This window comes from Dipodomys merriami, unplaced genomic scaffold (assembly GCF_024711535.1).
Source record: "Dipodomys merriami isolate MVZ:Mamm:240054 unplaced genomic scaffold, mDipMer1.0.p SCAF_90, whole genome shotgun sequence".
Lineage (NCBI taxonomy): Eukaryota > Metazoa > Chordata > Mammalia > Rodentia > Heteromyidae > Dipodomys > Dipodomys merriami.
Window position 1 is genome coordinate 2,892,551 of NW_027206513.1, and position 16,241 is coordinate 2,908,791.

General features: G+C 42.0%; 1 protein-coding gene across 3 annotated transcripts in view; it reads left to right on the top strand.

Annotated features, from left to right (window-relative positions):
• The window catches only part of Ttl (tubulin tyrosine ligase), a 43,764-nt gene that overhangs the window by 7,978 nt on the left and 19,545 nt on the right, over nt 1–16,241 (top strand). For all 3 annotated transcript variants that reach the window (XM_070013342.1, XM_070013341.1, XM_070013340.1), the window contains exons 3-5: nt 3,819–4,051; nt 12,348–12,483; nt 14,197–14,466. In XM_070013342.1, coding sequence (XP_069869443.1) covers nt 3,819–4,051; nt 12,348–12,483; nt 14,197–14,466 — 639 coding nt within the window. The remainder of the gene's footprint in view (nt 1–3,818; nt 4,052–12,347; nt 12,484–14,196; nt 14,467–16,241) is intronic.

The window sequence follows — 16,241 nt, forward strand, 5'->3', positions numbered from 1 at the left end:
AATAATATAGCTAGTATTCCTTCTACCAAAAAATATGAGCTGGAATCAACAGTAGAGTAAACCTTTGTGAACTCTTTCATCTCTCATCAGTGCGTATTGACAAAGAATAAAGTGCCATTAAATTTATTGTCTTCTGTTTCTTTCAACAGTTTCATGAACTGGTGAATAATTGTAGCATCTTCAAGGATGCTCTGAACCATTTCAACAATTCTACCCAGGACACTATGTATTTAGCTTCAAAAACAGAGGAAACAAATGTTTCCAATATGTATCCCATAGTAGGATGTAGCTTAAAAAGGAAACACTGTTCAAATCCCAGTGAATCTACCTCAATCCAACCTACTTGAAGTCCTGTCCAACATGATAACAAGCAGTTTTTCACATATAGTTTAAATTCTTTGACTGTTACAAAATATCAAAATATACTCATACCAAGAGTTTGATTTTTTTAGGCTGTAATTTGACAATTTTTCCATGTAAGCATGCCCCAAATATTAATCAGCATTAATTAACACCTCTTATATTTAGCTTACCTAAAACTAAAGAAAAAAAGCTAATATTTTTCTAATTTTGAATGTTTTGTGACAAAGCTCACCTGGAACTTGCTATGTTGCTCAAGCTACCCTCAAACTCACCATCTTCATCTCTCAGCATCCTTAGTGTTGGGATTACAGCAAGCACCACCATACTTCATTTGAATCAGTCAGTCTTTGATATTCTTAGGAAGTGTTTTATAGTCTATGGCAAGTTGCCACTTAGCTGAAGGTTGCTTTTAATAAAATACCTTTTAAAATCTTTTCTTGCAGTCTTTCACTATATTTTCATGTTTTTGTATGAAAGATCTGAGCCATTTTATAGTTGGTTGGAATTGCAAGTTTGGATTTGCTAATTTTCTATCTGTAGTACCTTTGTTTTACATTTCAAAATCTGTCCATACTCAGAGAGAGGAATGGTGGGAAAGTACAGTCATAATATAGCACAGATAGGAAAAGGGAACTAGGAATCTTGAGGAGATAATGGGATGGTATAGGTGGTGGGTGGGGAGAATGATGAATGATAGAAGGGATGACTAATAAAAATGTTCCATATACATAAACGGACATGTTAAGTTGAACCTGTACAACTCTCTGAAGATAATAAAAAGAAATTTTTTTTAAAATTTGTTCATACTGATTTTTTTTGGCCAGTCATGGGGCTTGAACTCTGGGCTTCAATTCTGGGAGTTGTCCTTGAGCTTTCCAGCTCAAGGCTAGTGCTCTACCTCTTGAGCCACAGCACCATTTCCAGTTTTCTGGTGGTTTATTGGAGATAAGAGTCTCATGGACTTGCCTGCCCAGGCTGGCTTTGAACTATGATCCTTAGATCTCAGCATCCTGAGTAGTTAGGACTGTAGGCGGGAGCTATACTGTGCCCAGCTATACTGATTTTTTAACTAGGAAAATAATTATATTCCACCTTAAGGATCACTTAGGATTTGCTAGCACTGTAACTCATGCTTTGCAAGCAAATACATCATAATGTTTCAGAAAAGCAGGATTCCTTAAGTTGAATCAATCTATTGTCCCTGAATAGAACACTGATGTGTTTGTGTGTGAGGTTAGAAATTGCCTGACATGTACACAGCAATACATTTATAAAGTAAAACAGCACTCTACTGAGCTAATGAGGTTGTGCTTAATTAAAAACGTGTTTTTATAGTGATCGATATTCAAATTAAAATTAGATATAATTTACAAGTCAGTTCACATCAGCCACAGTTTAAGTGCTCAGAGGCTGTCAATGACTTGTGGTCACTATATTCCACAGTACAGAGTTGGAACATTTGGTGAGTTAGAAATTTATTTATTTATTGTTCCCTTGAGTTTAAGTACCTTTCAGATTTTGTTGGCTTGAACTTTAAAATGGCTTTATTGACGTCTAAGTTCTAGATACCTGTTCTAGAAGAAGGGGCACAGATTAGGGTTTAGTGTTTAATAGGCCTCCCTGTTTCTGCTTCCTTGGGGAAAGGGCAAGGCTAGAGTTTGGACTTGTAAGTTCATGGCTTGCATCCTTGTTGATACTGCCCTTGTGATTTTGGGTATTCACCTACAGGGGACCAGATCCTCATGTGTTTCCTGGAATTCTCAGACCTCCTCCAACTCCAGAGTCTGACTGGAGAGTAGTCATAGGGGGAAGCCTTTTTTTTTTTTTTTTTTTTTAGTGGGGGGAGGACCTGGGGCCTGAACTCTGGGCCTGAGCGCTGTCCCTCAACTATTCAGCTCAAGGCTAGCACTCTATCACTTGAGTCACAGTGCCACTTTTGTTTATGTGGTGCTGAGGAATCAAACCCAAGGTCTCATGCATGCAAGGAAAGCACTCTACCACTGAGCACCTTTCCAGCCCCATGGGAAGCCTTTTTGTTTGAGAGCTTTGCCCAAGGCCTGATGTTCTCTTGGAAGTAGGAGTTCTAATTCTCCATGTCCACTGGTGTTGCATGTTTCATTAGAAATTTTTCTTCAGGGAGGTGAGGGGGGGAGGATAGGAAGGGATGGGAAGGGGAAACAAACGAGGAGGCTACAATGCTTGATACGAAATGTACTCATTATCTTGCCCATGTAATTATAACCCCTCTGTACAGTATTTTCACAATAAAAAAAAGAAAATTTTCTTCAATATTCTGTCACTGAAGCCAGTCTGAGCTAAAAGCAAGAAATGATGGACTTAAATGATGGTCTTTAGTCAGGCACTGGTGGATCATGCCTGTAATCCTAGCAATTTAGGAAGCTGAGATCTGAAGATTGCCTTTTTGGAAGCTAGTCCGGGAGAAAAGTCCTGTGAACTCTTATTTCCAATTAACCACTCAAAAACTAGAAGTGGAGCTGTGGCTCAAAGTGTTTAGAGTACTAAGCTTGAGCAAAAGAGTTCAGGGACAGTGCCCAAACCCTGAGTTCAAACCCCATGACTGACAAAAGAAAAAAGGAAAAAAAATAGTCTTTAGATAATTCAGATTCCTAACCAGCTTTTTCTCCCCTGGAAAGATGGGCCAAGATAGTACTTCTTTTCTAGTTATTTGAACATTTTCCTCTATTCCCCACTTCTTTTTCTTTTCTTATCTGTCTGTCTTATCTGTCTTTTTTAAATCTGTCTTTCTTATCTGTCTGTCTTTCTTGTCTGCCTTTCTTTCTTTCTTTCTTTCCTTCCTTCCTTCCTTCCTTCCTTCCTTCTTCCTTCCTTCCTTCTTTCTTCCTTTCTTCCTTTCTTTCTTCCTTTCTTCCTTTCTTTCTCTCTCTCTTCTTTGTGCCAGTCCTGGGGCTTAAACTCAGGTCTGGAACACTGTCCCTGAGCTTTTTTGTTCACGGCTAGTACTTTGGCCACAGCTCCACTTCCAGTTTTTTAGCTGGCTAATTGGAGATAAGAGTCTCCCAGACTTTCCTGCCTGGGCTGGCTTTGAACCACAACCCTCAGACTTCAGCCTCCTAAATAGTTAGGATTATAGGCATGAGCCACTGTTGCCAAGCCTCACTTCATTTTTTAATATGAATCTGGTTCATGTATGTTGTTGTTTTCAACAATCTAATTTGTTGAAAAGGTATTGGCTCAAAATTAAACTGAGTTTCTACAGAGTTATATTTTAAAAGAGCCAAAGTTTTCATCATTAAGTCTTTTGAAGTAGCAGGTATTTCTTCAGCATTGTACCTAAGGGAGACCAAGAGCAAGTAGAAGAGTAAGGAAGAGAATAGGCCTTTTTGAAAAGCTTTTGAGGAAAGCAGTAGCCTTTCTGAATAGAGTTTCAGAGCATAGTAAGAAATAGACTGACTTTTTTTTTTTTTAATCTACAGGCTAATCAAGACAAGCCCAGAACTCTCCGAGTCATGCGCATGGTTCCCTGAATCCTATGTGATTTATCCAACGAATGTTAAGACCCCAGTTGCTTCAGCACAGAATGGGATCCAGCCACCCATCAATAACTCAAGGACAGATGAAAGAGAATTTTTCCTGGCTTCTTATAACAGAAAGAAAGAAGATGGAGAAGGCAGTGTTTGGATTGCAAAGTCATCAGCTGGAGCCAAAGGTGAGTAGCATTGCCAACCTCTTCTCTTTGTCCCTGTGGGTTTTGTCAAGCTTTGTTCTTTGGCACATTAGAATTCAGTCCTGTATTTAGGTGACTGATTCTAACTGAATCACTGGAGGTAGAGATCACAGCTAGAGGAGTGGCGCTGTAGCTCAAGTGGTAGAGAGCTTGTCTTGAGCTGAAGAGCACAGGGACACCGCCCAGGCCCAGAGTTCAAGCCCCACGACCCACAGAAAAAAAAAAGAAAGAAAGAGATCACAGCTAGTTGTGAATAACATCTGTAGCACCCTGATGGTTTCTTTTTAACCTAGACCTTCCCTTGAAGCTCTAGATCCAAGAGGACCTTTGCTATATCTAAAAGATATTTCAAAATTAATGTATCTGATCAGAGCTTTTCATTTCTTTTCCAATTTTGCTTGCCCCAACCTTTCCACTTTCACTATTCCTACTTAGCTTGTGATTCTACTATTCCTTCAGTCTCTGAATAATTCCTCTTTGACAGCTCTTTTCCTTATTCACTACTGTCTTGCTGGTGCTACCTTTAAAACATACTCTGAAATAGACTTTTCTTCATATTTCCACTGCTCACACTCAAAAATCAAAACCATCATTCTCTTTGTTCTGTGACTGCAGTGCCAATTCTCAGCCAGCTCTCCTCCACCCAGACAGTGGTGTTTCAGAAACATAACTCTGATCATGTTTCTTCCTGCTTAAGACTTACCAGCTGGCTCTTAATGTAGTTAGAATAACTTTAGCTTCCTGATGGTAGCCTACTACTGGACATTTTCTCATATCTCTGATCTCATCTCTTTCTATTCTTGCCCTTGCTTACTGTTCTGTAGACACAAAGTCTGCCTTGGGTCCCTCATATACTCTAAAATTGTCGGTGTGTCTGGAATGTGCTTACATGGAATAGTTTCTATTTCAACTCGAAGCTTGCTGTGTCAGAAAGACATTTCTAGTCTAAAATCGCATGTACAGCTGTTGCTTCCTTTTTTACTTCTGGCACTAACTACTTCCCAGGACTATATTGCATATGTGTCCATCTCCTCATCGTGCTCAAAATTCCATATAAACACAGACTGTCTATCTTGTGTCCGTATGCTCCTCCCAGGCACTCAATGAATGTGTGTGAATGAATGCATGAATAACATGAAGTTTATAAGAACAACTCAGGCTTAAATAAAGGCACCTCTCAGTGTAATAAGCACATGAACAGTTTCTCCTCCTACCCTCATATGGTCTCCTTTTACAACCATTCCACTTTGAACTTGCTTCTCTTTTTATTTACTTGGAAGACTATCTGGCCATTATTTCTCATTTCTGTCCTTGGTCAAGTAGACACACTTTTTTTCTACCAACTATCTTGGCATTACCAGGAATCTTCTACAAGTGGAAGAATGGGACTCTTGCCACAAGCCAGGTACTTCACCCATTTTTCTTCCCCCCTTGCAATTTCTTCTCAAGTTAAGGCCTCAGGTTCTCATGATACATGGAGGAATTGGAGGAGGAAATAGACATCCACAGTATTCCAGGTTCCTTCTGTAGGTTTAAACTTGGAGCCAGATGGGACTCTCTAAGGACCCTCGCACAGTCTCTGGACCCTCACAAGGCAAGACAGAGGACACTAAGTGGTAGGGTTCAGTAAAGAGAAAATAAAATGTTGAACTGGGGGCTGGGAAGTTGGCTCAGTGGTAGAGCGCTTGCCTTGCATGCCTAAGGCCCTGGGTTCGATTCCTCAGCACCACATAAGCAAAAAGAAAAAAAAGCCAGAAGTGGCGCTGTGGCTCAAGTGGTAGAGCGCTAGCCTTGAGCTGAAGAGCTGAGGGACAGTGCCCAGGCCCAGAGTTCAGGCCCCACGACTGGACCCAAAAAAATACATAAATAAATAAAATAAAATGTTGAACTGAATTTTTGCTGTAAGAGTTGAGAAAAGGAAGTGGAAATGTGGCTCAAGTGGTACATCACCAGCTTTGAGCAAAAATGCTAAGGGAGCTAGCCATAGGTTGCCCATGTCTGTAATCCTAGCTGCTCAGGAGACTGAGAGCTAAGAATTGTGGTTCAAAGCCCTGAAATTCTTATCTCTGATTAATCACCAAAAAAGCCATAAGTAGAACTGTAGCTCAAGTGGTAGAGCTCTAGCTTTGAGCACAAAAGCTCAGGGACAGGTCCCAGACTGCACCGAAAAAAAGGGGGAAAAAAAGCTAAGGGGGAGCATGAGGCCCTGTGTTCAAGCCCTAGTCCCAACACACACATCCTCCCCCCCCACACACACACAGTTGAGGAAATAAGTGGTATATAATATATATTTACATATTTGGGGACTACAAAATGAAACCAATGAACTACTTTTTCTCTAGTTAAACAATGTTTATTCATTCCTTCTATGTGCTTAGTATAGCTGGCTCAGTCTTCAGACTATACTCACTATCACACCACTGTCCACCTTTACCACTTCTGTCTCTGATCGGCGACCACCTTCTTCTCCCCTGCAGTATTGCTTCCTATCTCCTGCTCTGGACCATTTGCCAGAGGTTACATACAACTCGGTACTTAGAGATGCTGTTCCAACACAGTGACGCCGTGTCACCTCTGTGCCTAGCACTACTTCCCAGGCCAGGATAGCAGTTGGCAACCAGCAGAGACTTGGTGTATGGACACTGTGAAAGAATGGACGGATACTGGGAGATAAAAGAATAAAAGAGACAGACATGATCTTATGCCCCCAGGGACCTACAGTCTTGTCAGCAAGAAGGGCTAATGATGCACCTATTTCCAGAAAAGCTGAAGTGGGAAGCAAAAGCGAGTAAATAATAACCTTCTTAAAGACCCCCTCAAAAGATCCTTTGCAATTTTTCTGTTTAGTAAGTGATAGAAGATACATAGTTAAAAATCCATGGAAAAGCCAGGTGCCAGTGGCTCATGCCTGTAATCCTAACTACTCAGGAGGCTGAGGTTGAGGGTTGCAGTTCAAAGCCAGCCTGGGCAGGAAAGGCCATGAGACTCTTATCTACAAGAAACCACTCAGAAAACCTGAAGTGGCGCTGTTGCTCAAGTGGTAGAGTGCTAGCCTTGAGCTAAAGAGCTAAGGGACAGTGCCCAGGCCCAGAGTTCAAGCCCTATAAACCCTCTCCTCCCCCCCCCCCAAAAAAAAAAATCCACGGAAACAAGCTATACCAAGTATTCAAAAATGACTAAGTAAATATGAATTTTATTTATCATTTACAGCTATAGGATAAGAAAACAAAGAGTGATGATTTTGCTGAAGGTTTGTGGCTAACTTCTCTGGGTAGTGATGATGGGATGACAGACTAGGGGCCATAAAGGACTCCTGATCTCACACTGAAAATGCACTCAAGGAAATATTCATATACTATCCATTTTTTTATGTTGATACTGTGGCTTGAACTCAAGGTCCAAGGACTGTCCCTTACCTTTTTTTTCTCATGGGTAGTGCTCTACCACTTGAGCCACAGCTTTATTCCTGGCTTGTGGTGGTTAATTGGAGATAAAAGTCTAAGGAACTTTCTCTGCCTAGTGGGCTAGCTTTGAACTACGATCTTCCTGAGTAGTTAGAATTACAGGCATGAGCCACTAGCACCCAGCTCCCAAGGGGATATTTAAAAAGAAATAAAAGGGTCTACAGCAAAGACATTTGCTATTAAGTTGTCTGTAAAATTAAGATTTAGAAACAATCCCACTATCTAGCCATTAGTAAATAAATGTGTGATTGGTTTTTTTTACTCCCACAGGATGGGATATTTTCAAAATTATGAAGTGAATATGAATATGTGAATATCTTACAAGTTCACTATAATTGAACCAGGCTTTTCTTATGTATAAAGAAAGGTCACATCACGAACTTTACAACTTTGGTGGGGGGGCAGTGAAGGGGAGGATTGGGAGAGGCGGGGGGGGGGGGGAAGGATGGGAAGGGTAAACAAAGGAGGAGGCTACAATGCTTGATAAGAAATGTACTCATTATCTTGCCCATGTAATTGTAACCCCTCTGTACAGTATTTTCACAATAAAAAATAATAATAATTTTTTTAAAAACAGTGTCTTAAGGGCTGGGAAGGTGGCTCAGTGGTTAAAGCGCTTGCCTTGCATGCCTGAGGCCCTGGGTTCGATTCCTCAGCACCACATAAGCAAAAAGAAAAAAGCCGGAAGTGGCGCTGTGGCTCAAGTGGTAGAGCACTAGCTTTGAGCTGAAGAGCTGAGGGACAGTGCCCAGGCCCAGAGTTCAGGCCCCATGACCGGACCCAAAAAAAAAAAAAAAAAAACAGTGTCTTAAATGAAAAGGCTAAGAAATATTGCCTAAGCTCTGAGTTCAAGCTCCAGAATCAGCACACGCTCACACACACACACACACACACACACACACACACACACACACACACACACACACACACACACAGTTTCCATATCTGTAGACTAACAATGAGTATGTGGAAACCAAAATCCCAACACAGTACCACTTACACTTTACCTCTGTGACAATGAGATCTTAAGTGGAAACCACAAAATATGTACATTTGCTGACGATTACAAAATGGGTATGGAAGAGGTCAGAGAGCCTTAGAGAACTCCATAAACAGTAAAGATGTCAGTTCACCCAAAACTGGTCCACAGGTTTAATATACTTCTAATTAAGACCTCAGCAAGGTTTTCTATGGAGCTTCTACATGGAAAATCACAGCCTCTTTAATACCTTAAGTGATCTTGAAAAACAAGGTTGAAGGCTTGCAGCAGTGGCTCACACCTGCAATCCTAGATACTTTGGAGGAAATCTGGAGGATCAAAGTCCAAGGTCAAAAAAAAGTCCAAGGTCAGCTCTGGCAAAAAGTTGTGAGACCCTATCTAAACAGTTTGTCACAGTGACACACAAACACATACACACACAAACACACACACACACACACACACAAACACACACGTCCATCATCCCAAGAACTCCGTCATCCCAAGAATGCAGAAGCCTGAGATTGGGAGGATCTCTGTTCTTGTCAAGTCTAGGCAAACAAGTTCATGATCTCATAGATCCCTGTCTCAACAAAAAAGCTAGTTATGGCACCATATGCCTGTCATCCTCTTATGGCAGGAAGTATAAATAGGAGGGTTGTGGTCCAAGCTGGCTCAGGCCAAAAACTCAGATTCTGTCTCAGAAACAACCAGGTCTAGCTGGGTACTGGTGGCTCAAATCTGTAAACCTAGTTACTTGTGAGCCTGAAAATGGTAGTGTCACAGTTTGAGTCCAGCCCAGGGGCAGATAGTTTGTGAGACCATTTCTCAACTCATAACCAGGCTCAGTAGTACACACCTAGCTTTCTAATCCTGAGCAGAAAAATCCACAAGACTCATTTATATGAAAATGGGTATATGATTGTTCTTTTTTTTTTGGCTGGTTGTGAGACTTGAACTCAGGGCCTAGGTGCTGTCCCTGAGCTTTTTCCTTTTTTTTTTTTTTCCTTTTCCTTTTCTTTCTTTTTTTTTTTTTTTTGTTGTTGTTTGTGGGACTTGAACAGGGCCTGGACACTGTCCCTCAGCTCTTCAGCCCAAGGCGAGCACTCTACCACTTGAGCACAGCACCACTTCCCGTTTTCTAGTGGTTTATCGGAGTTAAGAGTCTCACAGATTTTCCTGCCTGGGCTGGCTTTGAACCGTGATCCTCACATCTCAGCCTCTTGAGTAGCTAGGATTACAGGCATGAGCCACCAGTGCCAGGCTTGTCCCTGAGCTTTTGCTCAAGGCTAGTAGTCTAGTACTTTGAGCCACAGCACCACTTCTGGTTTTTGAATGGTTAATTAGAGATAAGAGTCTTATGGATTTCTCTGCCTGGGCTGGCTTTGAGCCACAATCCTCAGATTTCAGCCTCCTGAGTAGCTATGATTATAGGCATGAGCCACAAATGCCCGGATATTGTTCTTTGAAAGTTCTTTGTTTTTTGTTTTTGTTTTATACCACTACATGGGCTTGAACTTGGGGCCTCACCTTTGGCTTTTTTGCTCATGTAGGGTTGGCACCCTACTAAACCTATACCTCCAGCCTAGATTTTTTTTTGGTGTGCCAATCCTGGAGCTTGAACTCAAGACCTGAGCCTCTTTGTGCTCAAGGCTAGCACTCTACCACCTAAGGTACAGCACCACTTCCAGCTTTTTTGAGTAGTTTTATTGGAGTTAAGAGTCTCAGAGGGACTTTTCTACCTGGGCTAGCTTCGAACTGCATTCCCCAGGGCTGGGATGTAGCTCAGTGGCAAAGCGCTTGCCTAGCAAGTGCAACGTCCTGGGTTCGATCCCCAGTACCAAAAAAGAAAAGACAAAAAAAAATACAGTTAAAAAAAAAAAAAAAACCCGAACTGCATTCCCCAGATCTCAGTCTCCTGAGTAGCTAGATTACAGGCATGAGCCATCAGCACCCGGCCTCAGCCCAGTTTTTTTGTTGGTTGATTGGAGATGGACTCTCACAAACTTTTCTTTTCTGCCTGGGCTAGCATCAAACCATGATCCTCTGGATCTCAGCTTCCTGAGTAGCTAGGATTACAAGCATGAGCTACCAGCACTCAACTGCAGATTTATTTGTAAATGCCCCAAACTGAACACAATCTGTATAGTTATTTAAAGATAAATGATCAGGGGCTGGGAAGGTGGCTCAGTGGTAGAGCGCTTGCCTTGCATGCCTGAGGCCCTGGGTTTGATTCCTCAGCACCACATAAGCAAAAAGAAAAAAGCCGGAAGTGGCGCTGTGGCTCAAGTGGTAGAGCGCTAGCCTTGAGCTGAAGAGCTGAGGGACAGCGCCCAGACCCAGAGTTCAGGCCCCACGACCAGACCAAAAAAAAAAAAAAAAAAGATAAAGATAAATGATCAAACTAACTGGTCAGTTGGCTCATAGAATACTACTTGTAAGTTCTATCTCAACTTATTTAACAAGGATGTGATATTCTTCTTTCCTTCCTTTTTTTCTTTCTTTCCTTCTTCTTTCACTCTTTCTCTCTTTTTGTTTATCATGGGGCAGGGAACTCAGAGCCCTGTCCCTGAGCTTTTGGACTCAAGGCTAGCACTCTACCACTTTGAGTCACAGTGCCACTTATGTTTTCTGATGGTCAGGTAGAGAGGGGAGTCTTACTGAGTCGGGTGCTGGTGGCTCACGCCTGTAATCCTAGCTACTCAGGAGGCTGAGATCTGAGGATCACTGTTCAAAGTCAGCCCAGGCAGGAAAGTCCTTGAGACTCTTCAATAAACCACTCAGAAAACTGGAAGTGGCGCTGTGGCTCAAGTGGTAGAGCACTAGCCTTGAGCTGAAGAGCTGAGGAACAGCGCCCAGGCCCATAGTTCAAGCACTATGACTGCCAAAAAAAAGTCCCACTGGATTTTCCTGTCCAGGCTAGCTTTGAACGATGATCCTCAGAATTCAGCCTCCTGAATAGCTAGGATTACAGGCATAAGCCACCACGATCCAGCTTCCATTATTTAGTGTTAATGGATGTTTTGAATGTACTGAGTTTTCCTTTTCTTTTCTTTTCTTTGGGGGGGGGGGTCCGGTCGTGGGGCCTGAACTCTGGGCCTCGGCACTGTCCCTCAGCTCTTCAGCTCAAGGCTAGTGCTCTACCACTTGAGCCACAGCGCCACTTCCGGCTTCTTTTTGCTTATGTGGTGCTGAGGAATCGAACCCAGGGCCTCATGCATGCAAGGCAAGCACTCTACCACTGAGCCACCTTCCCAGCCCAATACATACATACATACATAGAGAGAGAGAGAGAGAGAGAGAGAGAGAGTTTATTGCAATGCTCCAGGGAACATACTTGTATATTTGTATTTATATTTGTATTTATATTTTATATTATATATATTATATATAAAATATTATAATATTTTATATTATATTACATATATTGTATGTATATTTACATATTGTATGTATATTATATTACATATATTGTATTTATATTTGTATTTGTATTTATATTCTAACCTCCAGATGATTTCTACAAGACTGTTAGGCTGTATATAATCTTTATTGTAGCTAGTGCCCAATAATAGAGTAACATTTAACAGTATCTATAAAGCTGAAATTTCATGGATGGGGCCTGTCCAGATAGCATCAAGAATCTTCTGTGGAGGAGAGGCTTTAATAGCCCCAGAAGCTCCATGTGGAGCCAGGAGGGAGGAAGATGGGAGTATACAGGCCACTGAAAGCCTTCTTGGGTTTCTTCTGCTCTCCCTTTCCTTTCTGGCATTGCAGAGGGATTTTCCTGGTGGGAAGAACTGGACTAGTTTCTGTTTTGCTTTTGTTCTGTTAGGTGAAGGCATCCTCATCTCCTCGGAGGCATCAGAACTTCTGGATTTCATAGACAACCAGGGCCAAGTACATGTGATCCAGAAATACCTTGAGCGCCCTCTGCTCCTCGAGCCGGGTCACCGCAAGTTTGATATTCGGTAATCCTTCAGTGCCCTGTGCTGAGCTTTTATTCATCTGAAAACAATGCTCAGGGTACGTGGCCAGCAGAGGACCCAGATGTGAGGATCTGGCTGCCTGTGTTTAAGATGTTACCACATCTGAGGACAGCTGAGCAGACCTGAGTTCCTGCACCTTATTTTCTGTTTCCATTTCAGTGTTTCCTCTCTTCTCTCTAGAAGATGTAACCAAGATTATGAATTTTCTTTTATAATATTTATGTGTGTGTGTGCAGGTCCTGGGGCCTAAACTCAGGGCCTGGATGCTATTCCTGAGCTTTTTTTCTCACGGCTAGCCACAGCTCCACTTGTGACTTTTTCGTGATTAATTGAAGATAAGAGCTCAGGGCCTTTCCTGCCCAGGCTGGCTTCGAACCACAATTCTCAGATCTCAGCCTCCTGAGTAGCTAGGATACAGGTGTGAGCCACCTGTACCTGGCTCTTCTTAATACATTCTTTTGTGAGAAAGTCTTCTACGTTTTTGCCCAGGCAGGCCTCAGGCTGCCATCCTCTGACCTCCCATATGATTGGGATCACAGGCATGAAACCACTATGTCCCACGTAATGGTTGAGATGAGATCTTGCTAACTTTCTGTCTTGACTATCCTCAGATGAGATGAGATCTTGCTAACTTTCTGTCTTGACTATCCTCAGATTACATTCTTCTGCCAAGCACTCAAGAGACTAGATACAAAAACTGTGGTTTGAAGCCAGCTTGAAGAAAATCTGTTAGAATCTTATCTCCAAATAACTACCAAAAAACTGAAAGTGGAGTTCTGGTTTAGGTGGTAGAGTACTAGCCTTGAGCAAAAAATCTCAAAGACAGTGCCCAGACCCTAAGTTCAAATCCCAGGACTGATACACACACAAAAAGACATACACACACACACACAGGGCAAAAACCTACAATCTTTCTGATTACCACCTGCTGAGTAGCTGGGATTACAGATGTGAGCAACCATGCTAGACTGGGTTATATGATGCTTTCCGAAGCAAAGCACTCTCTTCTCAGCTTGCCCTGGGCATTGCTGTCACCTCCTCATCAAGATGCCCTCCTTGATGCTCTCATAAAGACATTTTGCTTCTTAAATATCAGTCCTATGTCAGATAAGATTCAGGGTATACATTTTTCCTCTTAAGATCCTGAAAAGCAAACATGACCAATGGAGGCACTGTAAGTTAACCTCAAAACCATATCAAGTTTCTTCAAAATGCTATATTTATTTTAATGGGTTCAGGTCTTATTATTATGTATGGTGAAATGTTTGTTTACCTCCGTGTGGTGAAAACCCACTTTTACCTGACCATATATAACTTTAAAATTACCTCCTGAGCCAGGCGCAAGTGGCTCACACCTGTAATCCTAGCTACTCAGGAGGCTGAGAACTGAGGATCACGGTTCAAAGCCAGTCCACACAGGAAAGTCCGTGAGACTCTGATCTCCAATAAACCACCAGAAAACTGGAAGTGGTGCTGTAGCTCAAGTGGTAGAACACTAGCCTTGAGCTGAAGAGCTGAGGGACAGTGCTCAGGCCCAGAGTTCAAGCCCCATGACTGCCCCCCCCCAAAAAAAATTACCTCCTTCCTCTATTCTCCCTAGTCCCCCAAAAACTCAGCCTGTGAGGATTAGTATAACACACACACACACACATACCCTATACTATATTATAAACCAGTGTGTTTGTTAAATTACAGAAGCTGGGTGTTGGTAGACCATCAGTATAATATCTACCTCTATAGAGAAGGTGTGCTTCGGACAGCTTCAGAACCATATCATGTTGATAATTTCCAAGACAAGACCTGCCACTTGACCAATCACTGCATTCAAAAAGAGTACTCAAAGAACTATGGAAAGTATGAAGAAGGGAATGAAATGTTCTTCGAGGAGTTCAATCAGTACCTCACAAGTGCTTTGAACATTACCTTGGAAAATAGTATCTTGCTACAAATCAAACATATCATAAGGTAAACTTACTTGTAACCTCTCTTTTGGCTTCTTAAAGTTTATGACTTTCAAGGAATTGTTCCACTTATGTTGTCTAATTTATGGGCAAAAGTATTTGGAATATTTTGTTATTCTCAATATAATATCTAGAAGGATCTATAATGATGTCACTTCTTGTCAGTTATTGATAATTTATATTTCCTCTCTATTTTATTTGAGTAGATAGACTATAGGGTTATAAGTAATTTGTTTTGGTGGCAGTCCTGGGGCTTGAACTTAGGGCCAGTTACTGTCCCAGAGCTTTTGTGCTCAGGGCTAGCCATGCTTCTGCTTCCAGTTTTTTGATCATTAATCAGAGATAAAAATCTCATGGATTTTCCTGCCCCAGCTGCCTTCAAATCCTTATCCTCAGACCTCAGCCTCCTGAGTAGCTAGGATTACAGTTATGAGCCACTGGCACCCAGCAATTAATAAATTAATTAATTTTTGTGTTGGTACTAGGGCTTGAATTCAGGGCCTGAGCATTGTCATTGAGCTGTTTTGCTCAAGGCTAGTACTGTATCACTTAAGCTACAGCTCCACTTTTTACTGGTTAATTGGAAAAAAGAGTTTCTTGGACAGGATGGCTTTTAACCTTGATCCTCAGATCTCAGCTCTCGAGTAGCTAGAATTACAGGCATGAGCCACCAGCACCCAGCTATTTATTTATTTTTGGTGTTGGAATGAGGGGTTTAACATAAGGCCTAATGTTCTTGCTTGACTTTTCTCTGTCTGTCTCTCTGTGTCTGTCTCTGTCTGTCTGTCTGTCTCTTTCTCTCTCTGTGTGTGTCTGTCTCTCTCTCTCTCTCTCTCTCTTTCTTTCTTTTTTTTTTTTGGGGGGGGGGGTCTGGTCGCAGGGCCTGAACTCTGGGTCTGGGCGCTGTCCCTCAGCTCTTCAGCTCAAGGCTAGCGCTCTACCACTTGAGCCATAGCGCCACTTCTGGCGTTTTTCTTTTTGCTTATGTGGTGCTGAGGAATCGAACCCAGGGCCTCATTCATGCAAGGCAAGCGCTCTACCACTGAGCTACCTACCCAGCCCTCTCTCTTTTTGTGCCAGTTCTGGAGCTTAAATTCAGGGCCTGGGTACTATCCCTCAGCTTTGTGTTCAAGGCTAGCACTCTACCACTTGAGTCACAGCTCCATTTCTGGCTTTTTGGTAATTACATGGAGATGAGTCTCTTGGACTTTCCTCCCTGGGCTGGCTTCTAACCACGATCTTCACATCTTAGCCTGCTGAGTAGCTAAGATTATAAATGTGAGCCAGGTGCCCAGCTTGCTTGACTTTCTTGCTCATGGTTGGCATTCTACCAGTTGAGCCACACCTCCAGTCTGACATTTTTCTGATTAATTGGACCTAGAGTCTTGCATATTTTCTGCTCAAGCTGGCTTCAGACCATGATCTTCTAGGTCTCAGCCTCTTACATAGCTAAGATTATAGGTATGAGCCACCAAAATCTGACTTTAAATATTTATTTTAAAACCAGATTTTTGGCTTTATTCATTTTCTCTTATCTTTTTTTTCTCTTGTTTCCAGTTTCGTTGCTTTGTATGATCTTTGATATTTTCTTATGCTCTTTGGGGAGATTTAATTTGTTCTTTTTCTTATTTCTTTTTTCTTTTAAATTTTCTTTTGTCACGCATGGGGTTTGAACTCTGGGCCTTTCTCTCAGCTCTTCAGCTCAAGGCGAGCTTTCTACCACTTTCAGCTGGGTACTGGTTGTTTCACGTCTGTAATCCTAGCAACTCAGGAAGCTAA